This window comes from Cygnus olor, chromosome 11, assembly GCF_009769625.2.
Source record: "Cygnus olor isolate bCygOlo1 chromosome 11, bCygOlo1.pri.v2, whole genome shotgun sequence".
NCBI lineage: Eukaryota > Metazoa > Chordata > Aves > Anseriformes > Anatidae > Cygnus > Cygnus olor.
In genome coordinates, this window is record NC_049179.1 from 14,300,212 (window position 1) to 14,321,495 (window position 21,284).

Below are 21,284 nucleotides of genomic sequence, written 5' to 3' on the forward strand. Positions count from 1 at the left end.
GGAGGGGACCTTTGGAGCTGTGTACCCGAGGGCAGGGCAGAGGGAGGTAGCTGAAGGCATTTGAACAACTGTTGGTTGAACCCTGAATGCCTGGATGTTAGTTCCTTGGTGTACCATAAGTCCAACAGAGCAATTAAGAAACAGAGACAGAGGAGGGAAACAGTTTGGGTCTCGGGGGTTGTTCAGTCCTGTGTCAAGAAGGAGAGAAAGTTTTGCACCTGCATTTCAATTTGGTAGCTCTCTGCGGAGTTACTGCTGGTGGCAGGGGTGAAACTCCAAGAACCATTTCAAAGAGAACAGTGTGAAAGCCTCAGAGGAGATGCTGTGCTGTGTCTTAGTCACAAGGAGGAAGGTCACAGCAGAGTCTCTTCCTTTTCCCTAAATATGAGGGCTTTTGTTATTCCACCTTCACAGGGTCCACTGCAGGGTGAGCTCCACTGGGGAAGAGACATCACAGAGGGAGCAGGACAAGACAGGCTTGGTACACAGTGAGGGAGGGGATTAAAAAGGGGACGGGACAGGGATGAGGCTGACCTTAAGTCCTGCATTTACAATGCAGTTGGTTCAGCAAAATATTTCCTTTTGTTGCCCAGGGTGTTCTCCGCTTCTGCTGACATCCAGGTCTAACCTCTGCACCTCTACCTGTGCCTTTGTAGTTTACAGCACCCATGTTACCTCTGTGATAGCTTAGGGTACAAAAGATAATTTCTAGGGATGAAGCTGCTGGTGTTCTCTCGAAAGCTTTCGTGTGATCTCTGGTTGTATTGGTATTGACTGAGGGGAGATTGTTTGGTGATGTGGTGTTTGGGTGAAATAGGGGAGGCTGTTCGGGATTAATAAAGAGGGTAGGCAACAAGAATGGGATGGCTGTGGAAGAAAAGAGGGTTATGTCTGCATGTCTGAGAAGGTTTCAAAGGTGTAAGAATTAACTAGAGTGAACATGTAAATATCTGGAAGCCCATTAGTTTTGCATAGGTCTTACCAGAGAGAAGGATGGTCATGGTGCCTCAAGGCAATGGTCCCTCTGTCCCAGGAGCCAGGGGCCATAACAGGTTGGAGAAGAGTAAGGATAGGAGAAGGATGTATGGCACCTCCTCACCCACCAAGTGTTCACCCAACCTCCTGTTCTCTTAAACTTTCCTTTCTTCTTTCCACTGGAGCTGTGTGTGCATCCTCCCCCCACTGAGCTGGGGGCTCGTCCCCACCCCAGCAGGACCAGCGACCATGTGGGATCCCCATCTCCTGGTCACTTTTGAGACCCAACCCTGTGCTTTTTGCTTCTTCCTCCCTGTAGGGCACATGGCCCAGATGCTATGATCCTCGTGGACGGGCAGCCTCGACAAGCCAAAGGGGAGCTAGGGCTATCCCAGATGCTCCACATCGCTAGCCAGATCGCCTCTGGAATGGTGTACCTTGCCTCCCAGCACTTTGTCCACAGAGACCTGGCCACCAGGAACTGCTTGGTCGGAGCCAACCTGCTGGTGAAGATTGGAGACTTTGGGATGTCAAGAGACGTCTACAGCACTGATTACTACAGGGTAAGGCAGCTCCAGCGGCAGTGCAATGCTCAGAGAGAAGGGAGACTAGGAAATGTGACCGTAAATTAGTCTATGGAGCTCTCGGGCTCACACACTTGGTTATTCCCTCAGTGAAACACACACACAGGTGTCCATCAGGCACATCGATGTGTGCCTTATCCCTGAACCACTGTTCTCACTCCTTCTTGGTCCTGGGCATGCTTGCAGTTCAGACATCCATGCAGATGCCTACACACAGAGCTCTGTGACACCCCAGCACACAGCCACAGCCTCTGGGATGCCTCTGAAGTCATCCTGATCTTCCTTCCTTCCTTCCTTCCTTCCTTCCTATTTTCTTCCTCATTTTTTTTCAAAGACATTGATAAATTAAAGGTAATCCAAAGAGGTGACAGTGATGATTAAACGACTACAGGCTGTGACCTCTTGTCTTAGATTAAAGAAACTTAATGCAGGGACCTAGAGAAAAGGCAACTGAAAGACTGACTGATAAGTGCATAAAATATGGAAGAGGAAATAATAGGCAATTTAAGCTCAACCTCAAAACACTTTTTCCAGCAGGGACATCATTTAGACAATGGAATAATTTGCCAGAGGTAGGTTGCTGAGGGCCTGTCATTAAAGTTCAGGAAGCAGCTAGATAAAAATGCCCGGGCTTAGTGCAGAGGCTAATCCTGCACTAGTCTCTGGGGACTGACCCGATGAGTCAGGAATGCCTTTGCAGTCTTATCTCCTGTGATTTATGCTCGCTCTGTCCCCTTGCCTCGCACACTCCCTTTGTGCCCGGTGGCACTGCCCTATCTGCCCAGGATGGCAACGTCCCTAGGGAGAGAGTGGCATTGTCACCCGTCCTCTGCTGGAGGAGAAACTGGGATGAGCAAAGTGTTGGAAGCACACTGGGGCAGGGGTTTGTGGCTGGGCCATCTGCCAGCAGGGAAGGGCTCTTCAAGCAAAAGAGCAGGGGTTTCTTGCCTGGTGCTTGGTGTAAGGCTGGTTTATTTCTGATTACAACGTGGATGTCTGGATTTGAGGCTGATTTCCATCAACTGCCTTAAGAAAGGGTTGACCTGTGGGCTTGATCTGATTGGAAAGATTTTCTGTATTTGATAGGCAGTTGCCAAGTGGAGCTAGGGAGGAAGAAAAACATGATCAAGTTTCTGCTGAGACTTATCACCTCTCCAAGGCCAGGACATTGCCTTATCACTAGGTTTAATTGCCAGCGAAGGAACCGATATTCCCCGTGCAGCACAAAAGCCCATGCTGGGAAGAGGTCTCAGTGGACTGCCGGGGCTGTGGTCCCATCACTGCAGAAACTTCAGGAAATAGCAAGTAGGGAAATGCAGAGCCCAGGGGAGGAGGAGAAGCAGCTTGTGAGGTTATCCACACTTACTTGGGTCCTCTCCTTCAGCCATGTAAGACCTAGCCCTACTGCAGGTGATATCCTACTGCTCGAGACAATCCCAGCAGAAGCTGTCTACCCGCAGCACCAAGAGCTTTCTGCAATGGGACAATTTGCTGCTATTGCCACAAAAAGGATTGGAGGGCCCCCAAGAAGTGAGAACTGCAAAGAACTTCATTAGGCCAGCTCACTGTAGTGGGGTTTTTTGTCTTCTCTGTGGTGGCGTCCTGTAGACCTCATCCTGTCTGTGCAAAACACTCTGCTGATGATTGCTCCATGCTCTTTTGTGCAATGTCATAAGGCTTTTCTTTTTTTCTAGCGGACTTTTCTGTGCTCACACAAATGCCGTGCATGCCCAAAACAACTAGTTATCACCCATGTACCAGAGCAACAGCTGAGCTTCCAAGCAGCACAGCCTTGTGTTCTCAGGTGGTTTTCCTTTCTCTGCTTTCACTGACTTTTGGTACCTTTAAAACTCACCAACTCTGTGCTCTGCATGCATGGAGACCTTTTCTCTGTTATTGTCCAAAGAGGGATTCCAGCAAACTCAGGTTTGATTACCCATATTTAATTTGGTATGAGCATTTATTTTCTCCTGTAAACATAGGTAAGAAAAACAATTTGGCTTCACAATTGTGCATTTCTGCTCTGTCTTCCTCACAATTTTAATTCCTAACACCCCCGGCATGAAAGCTGGTTCTTCAAGGCTCCTGAGACAATCCTTTCAAGTCCACAGACCCATCACAAAATCCACCAAGATACCCTCAGGGAGGGCTTTTGAACGGACAGGGAGAACACATGACCTCAGGTGTGAGAACCAAACTGCTCCTGGGTCTTCCCCACGGGAGGTGGAGATGTGGCTGAAGAGATGAACTTTGAAACTCTTTTGTGCTCTCCCTGGTCCCATCCACCTGTGGTAAAATTCCCAGGACTGATCCCCAGAGGTTGTGCATATCCCTTTACCACTGACACAGCCTGCTGCTCCCAGTGGTAGGGCCTGGAGCAAAGCTCTGTTTCAGGCGATTTTTATAAAATACATCCCAATGTGCTCAGGCTGCAGGGTGGGTGGAACGCCACAATTTGTCATCTTCTGGGAACACCGTGAAGGACTCAATTTTGAGGCCGGTGCGAAGTGACAGGTCTGGAGCTCTCCGCAGGCGGGCTCACTTCAGTCTGCTGGGTCCCTGTGTCTGCTCCTGCCCAGCTGCTCCGGGCCCCACAAGCACAGAGATGTGGGCATGTGGATGCGTGAGTGTGTTCCAGGCTGAGGATTAACTTCTAGGCATTTCCTTTCTTTCCCATTTTTAATCTTTTAAAACAAAGAAAAAACACCATCTGGCTCCTGCATTTGTGGGATGCAGAAGTGCTTTACAAAGGTGAACTGCTTAATTTCCTGTTACACATTTGGATACAGAAAACAAACATTTGTGTAACAAAAGCAGCAGAGAGGCTTGTTTCCTCTCCTCTCTATGCCTCTCTATCTGCCTGGAGACAGATGTGTCCTTTTCCTCGTGCTGCACAGAGGAATCCCATCAGCTGCTGCCTTTAAACCTCATTTCAGCAAGACAGGCTGGAGAGAGGATGGTTGTGGAGGTGTAGGCAGAGGAGAGGTGAAATGGCATCTGATTAGAAAGCAGAGGAAGGTGGAAGTACTGGGGAGAAGTAGCCCAGCATCTGTGTGAAGAGAAAAGGCAGGGATGCTGAAGGAGCACTTCTGTGACATGTTGTGTAATGTGCCATGTAATCTTTGGCTTTATGGGAACACAGGGCAGAATATATCCATATTGGAGAGAAAAGGGTTGGGAGGAATTTTTTCCCTCGCTTTTCCTTCAAAACCATATGTGAGTAGGGGCTTTTTTAGGAAGGTCAGGCGCGTGGAGCCTGCCCAGAGCCACCTGCCGAGCTGTGCTCCAGCAATGTCCAGATCATTTCCCTTTCTTGCCCCAGAATGAGTAATACAATTCCAAAACAAAGTCATTTGGCAGCTGCCCAGGGAGAGGACAGTATTTCTTCATCTGTAGAAGAGAGCACAGTCTTAAATCCTAGTCAACAGTCCTCAATAACTTCCAAGGTAATGTGCTGACATGGGTGGGACATCGGCAGTGAAGACACAGGTTGAGTAGAAGAGGATTTATGCAGGCATTAAATTTCATTAAGGCAACCCTCTGTCCAGCTCTGTTATGTCCTGACCTTCTGGCAGCCTGTCCCAAGTCCTGGGCTGGGCTTGAAACCCCCAGGGAATTTAGGGATCCTTTTCCAGAGATCTGTCCTGAGCATACTCCAAGCCACTGGTCATCATGTGGAGGACACCTGCTCATCAAAAAAAAAAAAAAAAGGGCACATGCAGGATTTGCAAATGGCTCTGAAAATAAATTTGTATTTCTGGCAATGCAGAGCTAAACAGAATAATAAAAACCACCCCCTACTTCTGTGCCTTCACCACTCTGGAGCATTCTTTGGATTTGGGTGAGACAAGGGTTGCAGAAAGAGGCAATATCTTTTATTGGAACATCTGATATTGTTGGAGGGAAAAAAAAGAAGAGAATGAATTTTAGACACACAAGTCCTCTCCGAGCTCTTTTTTTTTTTTTCTTTTTCTTTCTTTTTTTTTTTTTCAGTGATATCAGTTGGTTTAATAAAAGATTAATATCTCTTCCTATGAACCTTGGCTCTCACATCCTTAGACCATCAGTGCCAAAACAACATTTCTGCTATGACTTTGGCCTTAGGTCAGTGTTCTTTAAAAAGTCTAGGATTCCTCTGGCAGATGCCTCCTCCTCTGAAGCGTGAAGGTTTACTCTCTAAATGTTTTCTTTCTTCTCTTTAAAATGGCTACATAAAAACCATATTCTTTATAATTTTCAGTGCCCCTTGTCAGGCTGCCTTCTGATGACCATCTCCCATCTAGACCGTCTCTTACTTTATTTCTCCTCCCTAGAGATCAAAATTGTTTTCTTTTTTTCTGGGCTACAGTCAGCTATTTTTCCAGCGAAGTCTCCATGCAAGTAATAGATCGCTGAGGTTTAGCAGCTGCCTGGGTCATGCTCCTTTGGAGGCTCATTCAGCGTGGCAGATAAGACTAATAGACAAGCCTTACACTGAAAGCAGATTTAGTCTGACCCACGCTCTTCTAGACAGAGGGTCCCTCAATGACCACGGTGCTCTGTCCCCACCAGCTTTGAACCCACTGCAGAGGTTTAGCTCTGCCCACCAGCACTTTCTGTGCCTCTGTGCCAGGGCTCCTCAGTGCCTGTGTGTGTGTCCCTCGGTCGTACACCTACTGCTTTCCTGTCCTCCCAAACTCTGTTGCTTTGCTGTCCGTCTCACGCAGCACGTTTACAGCATGGGGGATTGATCCTAATGAGGAAAATTGCTGCCCAGCCCTGTTAGCACCCAACCCTCTTCCCCTGAATGTGGACAGTGCAAACTCTCTGAAGCAAGCCCTGGGAAGGAGAGGCTGGCCCCATCACCTACAAAAGGGAATGCCAGCAGGAGAACGGGAGCAAGCTCAGTCCCTGGCTGTGCTGACAGTGCTGTGGGGGTCTTCTGTACATGGTACAGTATGTGTGCCACATTCAGCTTCTAGCAAAGGACCATTTCCAGCAGCTAAATGCTGTGCAGATGCTAAGCAGTAAAGCATCACCTTTTGTCTGTTCTGCCTCTTCTCTCAGGTGGAAAACATAATGTGCTACTCTCTCTCCACCCTTTCTCCCAGGGTGTTGGGAAGGATTCATACCTGTAATTATACAGTACACTAGGGAACGGACTTAGAAGTGAAAAGGACTTTCATTTTCTCCTGTAACAGGTGGGATCCTGGAGAGCATGTCTTGCTTTGTCATGCCTAAACAGGGGCAGGGAGTCTCAGAGTGACCTGGCGATGTTTTCTGGAGACCCCTGGTGCTGATACAGATGGGCCAACCAGGCAGAGACACGGTCTTGCTATGTGCAGAAGCCTTCATATGCCGTTGAAAACATTACATGCCCTTTTCAACCTCTGTTTGCTCATGTGTCCCCTCACCCCAACCCCTTATTTGTTCTTTCCTTGTTTTCACGGCCATCACCCTCTGTATGACCCATGAGGTGTGGGTGGCTCACAGCATGGTGCCTCACAGCTGCCCCTGCTGGTGGTTTGGGGGCAAAAGAGCCAATTTCCCCAAAGTGGTGGTAGGGCTGGGAAGAGGGGAGGTGAGGGAACTGCTCCGCTGTGGGTACATGGGGTAAGTGTCTTTGTGCTCGTCCTGGTGTGCTCTGCGTGCAGGAAAAGTCGGTGTGATATTGGATGTGCTGCTCTCTGATATCTCTGTGGCTCCTATAAAACCCTCTGCAAATTGAATTCATGGCACAGCTCCTTATCTCCTGGAAGGAAGATGTAACAGCATCATCTTGTGTTTCAGACAGACATTTTTTTCTCAAGTCTTGCTCATTTCTGCACTGAGGGAAAAAAAAACAAATGTTGAAGAGTCTTTATTTTTCCCCCTTCTTCCTGTTTGAAACATTAAGAGCCCTTCACACAAAGCAGCTCAAGTGCAGAGGAATTAATTGGGGAAATTAGGTTGTGTTGTATTTCTGGCATTTTCTCAGAAATGGTAATTGCCCTAATTCTCCACCCTGCCAAGCCCTCCGCTCGCACCTTGTCCCCCCTCCCTTTTCCTCACTGTCGACCTGTCTTTCTCTTGCTTGAGTTGCTGTTTTCATGCTGTTGCCATTTATTTCATTTCAGTAATGAGAGGGATGTGGCAGGTGAAGAGCTCTCGCAATCTAGTGACATCTTCTTTGAAGCTGAGACACAAAAGAGCAGTTTGTTTTGGGGAAATGAAAACTCCCTGCTATGGTACTTGACCTCCATGTTCACCGTTGCTCCTGCCTGGGATATGTTGCTGCCGCTGCACTGCAAGTCATTTGGCTCCTATGTTTTATTTAATATTGTCTCTAACGCTGACCTTCACACTTAACCCCTCCACGTGCCCCCCAAACCCTCGCACGCTCACCAAGAGCTAATCAAGCTTACGATCTTTAACTCAAAGCTCAGTCCAGTTCTTGGAGGTTTGAATTGAGGTGTGTGCTTTCTCCTAACCACCAGATTGAACTCCGGAGTGCAGGGGAAGTTTAAAGCTTTGCAGTTTGGCTTCTTGATTGTTTTTAACACCTGGCCTCCCATTTGTTGGGGTCACAACAGTAGGCAATATGTCCCGATCTCAGGCAGCTGGTGATGTTCATGGCAGGTTGAGGTCAAATGGAGGTGCTACAGTGGGTAGTAAGGTGCTTGGACTCCTTGTCCCAGGAGATGGTATGTGCCAACAGTTAGGATGGGCTAAAAAAGTGGTTGAACAGAGTTGTGGAAGAAAAATAATTTATTAGAAGTAATCAAACACAGCAAACAGATCCAGAAAGGCAAAGGAAGCTACTTGTGAACGCCACCCATCCTTGAGCAGTCTTTTTTCTTGAGGAGCAGACCCACCCAAGAGTGAATATCCACCTGCTACAAGCTGCTTGCTTGTAACATCCTCCATTCCTCCTGCAGTCCCTGCTCCAAACACCCCACTAGCCTAAAAACTGTGAGATGCATGGAAAAGAGCAGGGTGCTTAGCTTAAGCCAGAGACTCTCCCATGATGGAGATCCAGCCAGAACGTGCTCCTTTGTGCCGAAACAAGGAAAGGTTGTGTATGCAGCAGGCCGGAGGAGATCACAATTCCTGGGTGTTACCAAGGTGGCCTGATTAGAAGTGTAGCTAGAGCAGAAGAAGGTAGAGAACCATATGCCAGCAAGCTGCGTTATTCCACCCCCAGGTACACCAGCAACAATGTGTGTGTTTCTGAGCATTCGAAAAAAATCACCCATATTTTGGAAGAAGCATCGCCACTTAGGGGAGACCTGGATGTGCCAAACTCTCACCTTCTGTGGGTTGTTGGACCCATTTCCCCACCGCCCCCAAGTTGTCAGGGGCCTTCTCCTGCGTTCCCACCTGCAGCACCCTGCTCTCAGGTGTCCTTACCAGGGGGGCAGCCACGAGACCACCCATCAGCCAGGAAGGGTGGGGAGCAGCCCCAGCCCTGGGGGTGAGCGGTGAGAGAACCCGAGTCAGAGGTGTAATAGCCAGTTTAGGGGGACCATGGATAAAATGACTTGGGTTGCTTTTTTGTTTATTCCCTTTTCCTGATGTGTTGTGTGACTTTTAGTGGTTTTTCAAGTGAGACTTGAAGGTTTTCCCCAGCGTGGCAGGCCTTACTTCCAGACAAACGGAATACCTCCCTAGAAAAAAATAAGAAGCAAATTTCTTCATCGCAATCCTTAATTAAGATATTTACATGGAAAGAAAACATATTTTGTTTCCCTCCTGATTCCTGCATGGCCAGAACTCCCATGGGCTTTCCCTTCCTGATTTCCCCCCCTGTTTCATGGTCCTGCCTCTCTCACAGCCACAGAGCTCCTTCTCCACGCCAGCTGGATGGAGAAAGCCCCTGTTTGCAAGCAGCTGTCTTTAATAAACAGGCTGTTTAGGACTGGGCTGTCAAAGAGAGCATGTTCAATGTACAATCAAGGGGCAACGATGCACAAAATTGCACACACACACAAAACAGGAATCTTTTCTTGGTGCGTATTGAGCTTTGAACGCTTAAGTGATTCCACCTCTCTCTTCCCCATCCAATTATGTGGGCAACACACGATAAGATTGCTAAAGGAATTAGTGAGTGAAATCTTTATACTGCCTAATCAATATCATTCTGCTCAGTACAAGGCATCTCGCCCCCCTCCCAGCCCCAGTTGTGTTTTCATTTACCCTCTGAAAACACAGGTTCACCTTCTTGTTCTTTGAGCTGCGGTGACCAAGAGGAAAAAACAGCAGCACGTCTCTTGGAAATGTTTGTAGTCACAGAGAGCTTTTTCCTTGCATTAAAAAAGAACAGACGTAATACAGGGATGATTATAAGCCTAGCCAAAACCATGTTTCAGTCTTTTAGAGAGACCAGAAGGACCTTTCCTCTGTTTCAGCTGTATGGCCTTACAGAAATGGCCAGCCACCTTGCAAGCAAAGACGCTGGCAGATAATTTTTCTGAGCATCACTGAGGCAAGACGCCAGATTTGATGGGCCACCAGACTGATCCAATATAGTAAATCCTGTGTTCCACTGTGGATTCGGAGACCAAATTATCAATTAATGTGAAGCATTAAAAAAATCCAAATCCCTTTTAGTTCCCTGCAGTCATTAGTGACAAGATACAATATCTATAGCTCAGATGCTTTGCCAGCATCCCCTGGCAGTAAGGCAGAAACTCCACTCCTAATTTTTCTAATACATACAAGAAAAACATATGAGATCAGTGGTTTTTAGAGTCAGATTCAGCTGCCTCTTCATATTTACTTAGATGGAGGAATAAATCAGGTTTGGGTTACTCTCTGGGTTAGTTATTTGTTATTGGAATAAATGCATGGTAATAGATCTGACAGGAGAAGATGTTTCTCTTTCAGCTCTGCGTTTGAGGTAGAATTTGCTTTGTTCTGCACTATATTATATTGATGTTTTTTTTCCCACTGCTGATGACTTCATCTGCTCTGCTTCCTTCCAATGTCCATACCTCTGCCACAGCTGGCTTTAGGATGCGGATTTATGTGATAGATATTTCTCTTTCTTTTTCCCCAACTGTAACACTGTAATGCAGAGGCAATTTAAACAACCATCGTGAAACAATTTTCTAAACCTTTCCCCCACCCATTTCCTACCTCAACTTTTTGGGAAGGGAGGCGAGTCAGTCATTCTCAGAGCAATTCCCCAAGCAGAATGAGCTGTCAGCTACATGTAGCAGCTCAGTTTTCACCTCTGGAGCAGGGTGGGAAGGCGCCCGGGGTGATGACTAGGCAGACACACCCTAAGCCCGTATTTTGGGTTTTCCCTGGGCAGCTGTCAGCCTGAGCTCCTAAGACCACAGCCAGAAGCCTGCCCCCAAACCACTATGCTCACCAACTGCCCTTTCATCCTGGGATTTTGCCTCCTTTTTGTCCTGGTGGGAACACAAAGATCTTGCTAAAGAGCCAGCAGACTTTTTGCTAATGGTTTACTTTTAATTTGCGCACTGAGATCCTTGCCCTTTCTCCTCCCTTCCATTCCCCAAACCTTTCCTGCCTCGATGCACTGGAAATTGTAGCATCGTATTTTCCAATTCCCTTATCCCTTCATAGGGTTTAGTTTTGCGAGCACCTGCAACAGCACTGATGGGACAAAGGCTTTGGGGGAAAAGCAGGGTGATGTACCAGGTGCTTCACTGGGACATTTGGCCAAAGATGCCCTTTCACTCTGGCTACCCCTGAACTTGGTTGAGTACAGACATCAGGTCTGGGTCTTGTTCCACTGGCAGAGACAGATGGGTCCTTGCATCATGCCCAGGAGGGCTGGCGATGGACCAGCAGCTGGAAGCTTAGGTACCAGATCCACAGGAGCCTCTCAGGACCCCTAAAATTTCTTCCAGAGAGGGACTCAGGGTTGCCAGGGGATGGGGCTTCTCTGGCCAAGGAGAAGTCTGAAGAGCCCGGAGCCCACTTTGGCTTTTGCCCAGCACCAGTGCTCGCCCCTTGCCCTCCCTCTGCACTGGTGCAGGTGATGCCGTGGGGTGCCAGGTGACAGCCACCAGGGCTGGGGGCTCGCCTGCCCCGTGCCCTCCCGGCGAGGGCTGCGCAGAGCTGGGGTGTTGCAGGCAGTGAAAGACGTACGGTTCGGTTAAAGACATACCCTTTCCCTTCTTGTCCCCTTGCTTCATCCCCCCCCATCCCTCCCTCCCTCTCTCACCCTCCCCTTCTCTTTTGTTTGTCTCCTTCCCTTGTTTTCGCCCATTCACTGTCAGGAAGGGCCGCGTCCGAAGGGCCAGTTCAGCGCAGCGTGGCAGCGACAGAGACTGGCACCGCCGGCAGCTGCAACAGTGAGTGGATCCCGACCCCTGGGGCAGCTGGAGGCGGGGGACTGGTGCTGCTTGGCCGTGGAAACACCCGTGGGGCAGAGCGGCTTCGGGACTAGGTCGGGTCTAGTGCGTGTGGCAGCCGAGGGGCTCTCGTGTGCGGTGGGAAATGTCCGTGCTTCTCTACTCCAGCAGCTCTCTGGGGCTTGTATGGAGAGGTAACGGGATGAATGCAAAAGTCCTCAGTGCAGTTCTCCTCCGTGGGCGTTCAGGCTGTGTCTGCGCTAGCAAACAGCGTGGGATGTCCTCTGGTTCTGATGGCAGCGTGCTCAGCATAGCTTATCTCCATGCAAACCTCTCCCACCTCCAAGCACGTCAGTGTTTGCTCTGCCTACCGGGGACCACCCCTGGCTTGTGTTGTCTTCTCGACAGTTGCTTGGATGCTGTTGAATTGACGGGGACCTAACGCTGGCCATTTAAACAGTCGGACCGTCACATGCAAACCCTCATGGCTTTTGTTTGCTAGTCTAGCCACAGCCCCGGTGTCTGAGCAGCTGGGTGCCTGCAGCTGCCACTGAGCAGACTGAGAGCCCCACCGCTGCTCCCCTCCCTCCTTGGTGCAGCAGCACGGAGAGATCAGTGTGAGTTTGATGCTCTGGCAACGCAAAAGAGCTCAGGTGGTGGCTGATGGGAGCCATGCCAGCCAGCTGAGGGCTGGTGAATCCCCTTTCCCCTCTCCCACAGAGGTGAGCCCTCATCCCAGTGTTGCGTGCTGGATGCTGGAGCCTTGGGATGCAGCGAGGTGGGATGCAGCACGGTGGGTCCCCAACACTCGCTGCATCCTGGAGGCTGCTGCTGGCAATCTGCAGGGCTGCTGGAGGTCAGCTGCAGGAGCTGATGAGAGGAGCAAATATTGAACTCGATTGTCCATTGTGGTTTTGCTGCTTGTGCACAAGGAAGCACTCTGTGGATCCTGAAAGTTGGGGAGCCATTGCTTAAGTCTGTTTTGGATTGAGTTAATCCACCCAACGACGCTGTGCAGAGCATGATAAGCCCTAACAGGTTAAGGCAGAAAAGTGATGGCTCCCCAGTTTATTTCTCAATAGCTTCCCTCTGCCAGCAAGCCTTAAGAGATGCACATAAATATTCGCAAAGTAGCCATGACTTGGACAAATTCCTGGGGGCAGGGAGAGCTAAAGGCTCCAACTCCCCAACCCTTCACCTCTCTGTGGCAAGGCTGGGTGAGGTGTGTGCTCCTGGCCAGGTGATGGAGGACCAGGTATTGCAGTGCCCAGCCTCCTCCCAGCACCACTGCGCTCCTGTCCCAGCAGCAACAGGGATCCAGCGAATGCCTACGGGGTGTGAAAGCAGCTCGGTGGGTTTGCAGAGCCCTCCTGGACCTGTGCTGGAGCAGGGCTCCGGCAGTTTCTGACTGCTGCCCAACTCACAAGGGAGTGTGAGTTTAGGTCTCACTGGCTTTACAGGGGCTATGTCAGCAGTTAAGAAGACGTGCCACCAAAAGGTGATTTTGTTACGTTTATGCCTTTCTGAGCCAAAACCGAATTGCAGGGTGTGGATGGGAATTTAGTTCTAAGCTCTGATGTAATTTTGTATCCTCAGGCCTGAAGGCAGCTTTTAAAAATGATTTCCCCCTGTACCCTGACACTATTTTTTTGCCTTTCAATCATGCCCTTATGACAGAACAAATACAGGACTTGACCTTTGAAATGTGACATAATAATATGTGACTTCTTTATAGCTCTTTTCATCCAAAATGCTCGGCAGACTATGAATCTGATCCTGCAACCACTTACCACTGGGCTTAGCACTCAGTTGCCTGAGCAATCCCTGAGGAAACCAGAGGAGCACTGACATGCAGAAGTGCTGTACCTGGTATTATTCACAGGATCAGGCCCCAGAGAGATGTAGCACATGTCTGTGAACAGCTACATTTTGGAGATTCTTATTCACTGTCAGAGTTGCGTGGCCAGCACTAACATGACAGCCACCCCTTGGCTAAAATGTCATGGCAGGTAATGCTTGGGTCATGTTTATAGCTATCGTCTACAACCACGTTGCTTCTTTTATTATTTTTTCCCAGCCTTGAAAGCATGCCAATTAATAAACAGCTTATCCTGAACCATTTGATCCTGCAGAAATCACAGCATTTTCACTTATTAGTAAGTAGCAATTAAAGAATTATAACTATTCAAGAGGAAAAAAAAAAACCACACATAACTGCTTGCCCTGTGCATCCCTTCTAAAACAACCTTGCACTGTGCCCTCAGAAACCCCAAGCTCAGGCTCTTTTTCTTGACAGAGGATGGAAATCCCAGGCCAGTGAATGCTTCTGCTGAAAAACGCTTTCTGCTCTATTCTTCCTGTTCTGAAAGGCAGATCCCAGTTAGGTGCATGGAGAAGAAGTGATATCCCAGTCTTGGACTGGGCTGCAGGCCCCTTCTATGCTACCAGTGTAGCCTGTCACCATAGGAAATTCAGCTAGTGCTTCTATGCCTCAGTTCCCCAGTCTTAAAAGGTGATCCCTGGTCATCTTCAGCAAGGAGCTACACAACCACAAAAAAATAAATAAATACAAAAAATTACAAGTGACAGTCATTATGGTGTTGGGAGACAGGTAAGTACAGGGGAAATACATAGGGAACCTGTGAGCTGAGACACTTGGTGTACTGGTTCAAGGAGAGCGAATTTGGGATGTTCTTGGTAGCTGGAAAATATGAAGAAAGAAGCAGGGGGAATCCCTGCACCCATCTCCACTTGGTGTGTTCAGGACAGGTAGAAGCAGGAAAGAGATCCTTTCTCCCTTCTTGGTGATGGGAAGTGGATAATCTGGGGATGGAGACCCCTGCATCAGCAGGCATCAACACATTTTGCTGTTTTCTGCCATCAGAGCACTGCATCCCCCCGCCCTTAGAAAATAAATTCATTAGGAGTGGAGAGGAAGGGATTCCCAGGATCATCAAACCCAATCCCCTGTTGCATCAATCACATCAGATTTATCTTTTCATAATCAAGCAGCACTATTAAATGTGCTCCTAAGGGAAGACAGGCCCAGCGTCTCGTTGCTTGAACTTGCAGATTCTTCTAATTTCCAGCCCGTGCTTAGTCACAGCCCGTTCGCCGAGCAGCAGGTGCCTGGCACGGAAGCAAGAAACTTAACACAGTTTTCTTAAAATAACCACCCAGAAATACTGTTGAGAAAAAAAATGCTGAGGTTGCAAAAGGGAGCGTGCAAGGTCAGGTAATGACAATGGCAAGGCCTCAGCTCACACGTCTTGCCTCTGCCTTGTAGTGCAGACTTTACATCACCGCCTGCCATTAATCTTGTACGATCCAGCTGAGGTACAAGGCAGAAACGCTCACGGAACAAAGGAACTTCTTCGCTATTCTTCTACATAATATTCATTGTGTAACACCCTGTCTCTTTTGCAAGGTGTAACTAACCCTGAGCTAAACACCTGCCTATTTTCCCCTTTCTTGGCAGGCTTTTCCATGACATTTATTGCTTCGTTGTACAAGCCTTTACCTGCACAGCTCTTTTGTGAAGCGAGTGGGTTGCATCACCCCTTTTTTTTACAGGTTAGGAAGGGAAGCACAGAGCACACAGAAAGTCTGTGACAAAAGCCAGAATAAAATTCCACCCAGATTGCTGCAAGGGCAGCTGGCCTCTCAAATGCCGCTGCTTCATTCAGGGGTGCCTTATTCACTCCAAACTGCCCACTGCTGCAGAGCCAGAGGAAAAGGGCTGATGCAGCAGCCTCCCTGGTGGCACACTGCTTGTTGCATGCCATGGAAACGATGGGATGCTCTAGAGCCCTGACTTGCTCTCATTCTTGTCCTGTTGATCAATCAGAGTGCACAATGAGGTGGCAATGGAATTGGGGGAAGGAAATAAGTACGTGTAGCCAAGCTGAGAAGGGCAGAGGTGCAAAACCATGCAGTTAGCCAGAGCAGCACACATTAGTTCTGACCCAGCCCATGGAGAGCAATGGCACATGGAGACATCCAGGCTGAGATGCAGCATAAACTGCTGGAGCCACTCAGGGGGAGGGCTCACTTGACAAAAACACGGTTGCTTATTTAACTTGGCAGGTATTCAAGTGAAACAGGCACGAGCAGGAGGTGTCAGAGCTGTTCTGGGTACCAGCATGTGGGATTTTTGACATTCTATTTCAGTGCTCCTGTTTGGAAAAGAAATTCACTCAGAAACCCTTTTTCTTTTTTTTTTTTTTGTTTTGTTTTGTTTTGTTTAATCACTACTTAAATGTCATAAGAATTGTACAGTACCCACCGTAAAGTTCCTAACAAATTAAAATTTTTATTAGTCTATTACCTGAAAACCATCGCCGGGGTTACTATAAAAACCTGAGGCTCTCCAGAGGGAAGGATGTCAGTAGGTCTAAAACGTGTACAAATATATTTCATCGCCATAAAGATCCCAGGGGTTAGACGGGCAGCCCCCGGCACAAGAGCAGCAGGCTGATTAAGGTGGAGAGAGGATGAGGAACATCTCCTGATGGGTGGACAGCAAGCAGATCTCTCGGCTGGTTTTCCTGGAGCTGGGATGGGTGAATGTTTGGGTCTGTGCCTAGCTGCTTTGGGTGGCTTCAGAGGAAGGTATTGGTGCCGTTCACACCCACCTCCCTTGTGATAAGGGAAAGTAAGTGCCCCAGACAGCTTGCCCCCATTGTGGAGGAGCCTCTCGGGACCTTTGTCCCCATCCTGCTGACTCAGGGTGCTGATGCTCCCACCCTGCATCCACGTGGGCACGGCTCTGCCCTCCCAGGTGTTTTCGGGACACCACCACGGCCAAATTCAGCCAGAAGGCAGCCAAGGAAATCCACCCGTGCATGTCCTCCTCCTGCAGATGACTCTGGATGAGTCCCTCCGAATAAGCAATGCCTAAATCCCGGGCAGGGGACAACCTCATCCAGCTCCAGAGCCACAGCCCACACGCCCTGCCCCTGGCAGTTGGCACCTGGGTGACCAAGTGTCCCCTGCTCTGGTCCCCGGGTGACAGCAAGGCCAGGTGACACCGCAGCGGTGGCTCCCGAGCAGGTCCCGTGCCCCTGCAGAGCTGGGGGGCTCTTACGGGTTGCTCCTCACCGGCCTGGGTGGGTGTCAAAGATTAATTACCATTTAGCCGGCTGCATTTCCATCTCTGCAGAAGGCTGCAGCAGAAAAGACAGCAGTAGTGGGATAATTTACTCCGGCATTACACAGCAGATTACCCTGTACTTACAGGGTCACCAGTTACCATATAATTAGACCTCCAACGCAGGGAAATCTGCCATAGGTTTCCAAACCTCTCTTCTTCCCAGTGTCAGAGAAGCCGAGGGCCAGCAGCAAAGTGCAGACCAAAACCTCATTAGGTGCATTTAAAGCTGTTAAATAGCTTAAAATTCAGGCTGGGGGAGGTGCAATGAGAAGGCAGGAAGAACACCTCTCAGTCAGTGAGAGGGAGGAAAAAACAGAGCAGTTTGTCTAGGAAATGCAGGGAAGCTGAGGCAGAAAGCTGGGCTTTGAGGGAGCTACGGGAGCCAGGAGGTTAGGGAACCTAACCTCTTCTTTTTTTTCCATGCACCCAAATCAAGCAGCTACTCGCGAAGCGTTTTGAAGACTGACATACACCTTTTATTATCAAGCACAAATTCCAGCAGCAGCTCATTTCACCTCTTGGGTGGTTAACAAACACGAGTCAGCCGTGATCAATACACGGCATATCGCTGAGAAGTGAGATTGTGCCTGCCCCGTGCCATGCTGCACTTCATCCTCATAAATCCTGTCCTCTTCAAACCACGCACGATCCCTTGTGGGGTGACAGCTCCCCAGCAAGCACGTGGAGAACCCACACCAAAGAGCAAAATGGAAATCTCTGTGTGCCTCTCCAGCAATCGTTATTTTAAATATTGCACGGCCACGTGCCCGGGACTGAGCCCCACAAAGAGTAGCCATAAGGTCAACAACTTCTGGCGAGGTAAAGCTGAAACAAAGACGGGGAAAGCAATTGATTTCTGAGGCAGGATGGAAAGAGCTGTACGTAAATAGTTTGGCTAAGCAATGATCAGAGGGGGGAGATGTGCTGCCTGATTGCAAATATTTACATAGTTGTGAGCCTAAAGGTTAGGAAATGTTATTGAGGGAAGTATATAGAAGTTAGCACAAGGATAAAATGCTGAAGACGAGGCAGGGGAAAATCAGTGTGGCAAGCAGGAATTTTCCATTTTGTAGGCAAGATTTGCTTATGATTTCCTGAGGGAAGCTGGGGGTTGCCCACTGGGATGTTTGAATTGGTGCCCATCAATACCTTAGCAAATCCTTTAGGTCCCTCGTTCACAAGGGAAAGAGGGCAGAATGGAACTTAACAGGTTTTTTCCAGCTCTTCTCCTGGGTCTGTAAATCTGTTTCATACGCAGACATGCGTGTCATTGCCTGTGCATGCTGCATGCACATACCTAATGCTCTTGGGCTCCAGCAGCTTATCCAGAGGCAGCGAAACCAGCCAGGGCTTTAAGCCCAGCGTTTGCAGTCACGTTTCTCCTTGAAGTAAATGCTCCAGCAATGACATAATTGAGGACTGTCCTGTCTGCTCAGCATATGTCTGTGGGGGTCATTCATCCTACCAGACGCTGCAGAACATTAGTGGTTTCTTTAGGCTCACTTTCTCTTTCCGTCCTTCCTCTTGTGGCTAACCCTAATGGAGAGCTGGTGTCTGGAGACTCCACTAGGAAGACCTGCCTTGTTCAGAGAGCTGGCCGTCCAGGAGCTAGTCCTGTTTCATGGCAAAAACAGCCACATGTGTCCTACAAGGTGCTGGGCTTGTGAGATGATCCCAGTGGGCTCGGTGGGGTGAAGCACCTGGCTGGCCGCAGGATGGGGAGCAGAAGGCAACCAGTGATCGCTGCGATGGCCACTTAGTGCTGGAAGGCTCTAATGACATCTGCAACCCGGTTCCTGTGTTTGTGGGTTTGCTTATTTATTTAAGCTCCTGGCTAAGTAAAGCAGGGAGGAAGGATTTTAACTCACAGTGGTTAAAAGGCATAGGACTCCTGCAACTCTGTCCTAATCAAGGACATCTGCAAAACTTGGTTAAGAGCAGAGGAAACTTCAATGCACAGGATGTCTGGGGTGAAAAGTGCTTGAGTAGAGAAGGATGAAATGCTCGACTCTTCAGTTTCAAGTTTAGCTTGTTTTTCATCAGAACCTGCAGCCAAGCCCCAGCCTTAGACGGGTGCGGGTGCGCTCTTCTCCTCCACCTGCCCACCACGTGCGGGCTCTTTGTGTGCTGCACCACCTCGTAACGGGGATGCTTGAGGCAGGCATGGGAAGGGCACGTCGAGGGCATCCTTCCCTACTTTGGAAGTTTAGCCATTAGCCTCATCTAATCCCCGTGTCTCTGCAGTGGCTAAAATCGTGTGTGTTTGGGGGGAGGATGTTGGGGTTTGCCTTTGTGGTGGGACATGGCTCTCCGTTCAGCACTGCCAGAGCCAGCCCAGCTTTCACACAGGCACTGATGAGTTTAATCACTTCGTTAGTAGGTGTGACACTGCAGCCTCCGATAATGAGCTCTTTATTTTAACATGGCTTGCAACATGTTTGTGTGAGATGCCATCTGTGCTTGCACTGCCTTCATTAGGAGAGAAAGCATAAGCATCTTCTGGAGCTGTTTGGTATTTCTGTGATGTTTACCTGCTGAGCAACCATTGTTCAACTGCAGGGTGAGAACTCGTACCAGAAGGAAAGCACCAGCACCCAAAATGCTTAAACAGGCCAAATAAACCGTTAGGTACAGCACTGGGAACCATCCTCAGCTAGCCTACAGGAAATTAGCTAGAAGGGACGATCCAGCTACTTTATTGCTGAAAGTTTTTCATCGTGGTAAAGCACTACAGCCCATTCCTCTAAGCTAAAATACCATACTTTTTCAGAAAAGCAAGGAGCAGATTCCTATCATAAAGAGACTTTTATTTTTTGTGCCTCCACACTACGATTGTGCACAAAAATCTCCAAGTTGCCTGCCCAATTTTTGGATATAACAGATGCTATTAAGATTTACATGAGGAGCTGACTCCCCAGAATCTCCACACTCTACACATTTCTATAGATGCCCCTTGGTGAGCCGGCAGGCAGCATGCTCACGGTGTTTCTCTGCTATCCACCAGCCCTCCCAGATGACAGACTGTCAGCTCAGCACCCAGCTGTGTGTAAGGGAAGGGGCTCTGCTTCTGCTGGGAGTCCCCATGCCCTGCGTTGTATTAAATTTGTGTCTCTCTGCTGCCAGGCCTATGCTCAGTGAATCTGACATTAATAAGAAATAGATTCCCAAACAATCTAGCCTAATGAATTTTGAATATTATTATGATTAATGCCAAGGCAGTTGAACTGATTATCCAGTATCCAGAAGTTAAGTAATGGAGCCTTATCTAAATCATGTAGAGTCGTCAGTCAGGGATGGCTCTGGCTGCAGACGAAGACGGAGCATTATTGGTTACCCAGAGGGGAGTCACTGTCAGGACAGACAGAGAGGAACGATGGAAGGGGAGATTATGAGATACCAATCTGAAAGCATTTTAGCATAGAGTGATAGCACATGCAAGTGCTTTAATGGTATTATTTCCTAAGCTGCATTTCTCAGGCCACGACGAGATGTTGCTTTTATATCGCCAGGTTAGGATTTATTGGTCAAATATTCTTCCTACTTTCTGGAGCCAGAAACCGAGCTGATTTTCATTCCCTGTGTTGCCACAAGAGTAGAATCCTGATGGACATGTTCCTTGCATCGTGATGGTTTAACTTAGCCTCTATCTGATTAGCTTTTGAGCTATTAAACACTTCTTGTACTATTACCGGCTCACTGCAAAACGATAATGCAGATCAGTCATGGACAATTTCTGTTGGTGCTCGCAGTCTTTGCAGACTGCAGATCCCCTTTGAAGTTGGAACCAGCTAATAGCTGTGCTGTTTCATGGGTATTGCACATCTCTGAGCATGTCCGCCCTAAAAAAGAGTGCGGTGCGGTGCCAGGGTCTCCTACCTTGTGGAGAAAATCAGTAAATCCATGTGGTGCCTGACAAACTGGTTATCTGATGGCTGGAGTTTAAAAGGGTTTAGTGGCTTACCAGATTATGCTGGATGGAGTGCCCGTGTGGGGGCTGTGGTGCAAAAAAAACGCAGAGGCCTCTATCTGCATGCATCCCTCTGACCAGCCACCCAGCACCAAGCCACAGCCAAGCAGTGGGACTCCTAGGAGGCCATCGGGTGTCCCACTGGTGAATCCATCCCAGTGCTCCCACTTCCCTCAGCTGTCTGAGATGTCCTAATGTGGGGTATCTTCATTCTGGGCCCCACAAAGCTTTCAGTAGGTGGGCCTGGGGGGCAGGAGTCTATAGCAGCACCTGGTAGGACGAGAGTTGAGGTGGCCTCATTGACCTCTTTTCCAAGTGCT

At 48.8% G+C, this 21,284-nt stretch overlaps 1 protein-coding gene and 1 long non-coding RNA gene across 10 annotated transcripts in view; one reads left to right on the forward strand and one right to left on the reverse strand.

The window, feature by feature from the left end:
• Window positions 1-21,284, forward strand: part of NTRK3 (neurotrophic receptor tyrosine kinase 3) — a 198,162-nt gene that overhangs the window by 160,928 nt on the left and 15,950 nt on the right. For 7 of the 9 annotated variants that reach the window (XM_040569530.1, XM_040569533.1, XM_040569531.1 and 4 more), the window contains 2 exons: window positions 1,295-1,538; window positions 11,771-11,845. In XM_040569530.1, the coding sequence (XP_040425464.1) occupies window positions 1,295-1,538; window positions 11,771-11,845 (319 nt within the window). Of the gene's footprint in view, window positions 1-1,294; window positions 1,539-6,739; window positions 6,854-11,770; window positions 11,846-21,284 lie in introns of those variants that run through there. The other 2 variants (XM_040569538.1, XM_040569532.1) reach the window with 2 other exon arrangements.
• Window positions 7,493-10,695, reverse strand: LOC121075852. The gene is made up of 3 exons (XR_005823198.1): window positions 10,656-10,695; window positions 9,735-9,820; window positions 7,493-9,184 (listed from the first exon to the last, which is right to left on the reverse strand). It is a non-coding gene; the product is annotated as an uncharacterized LOC121075852 (long non-coding RNA).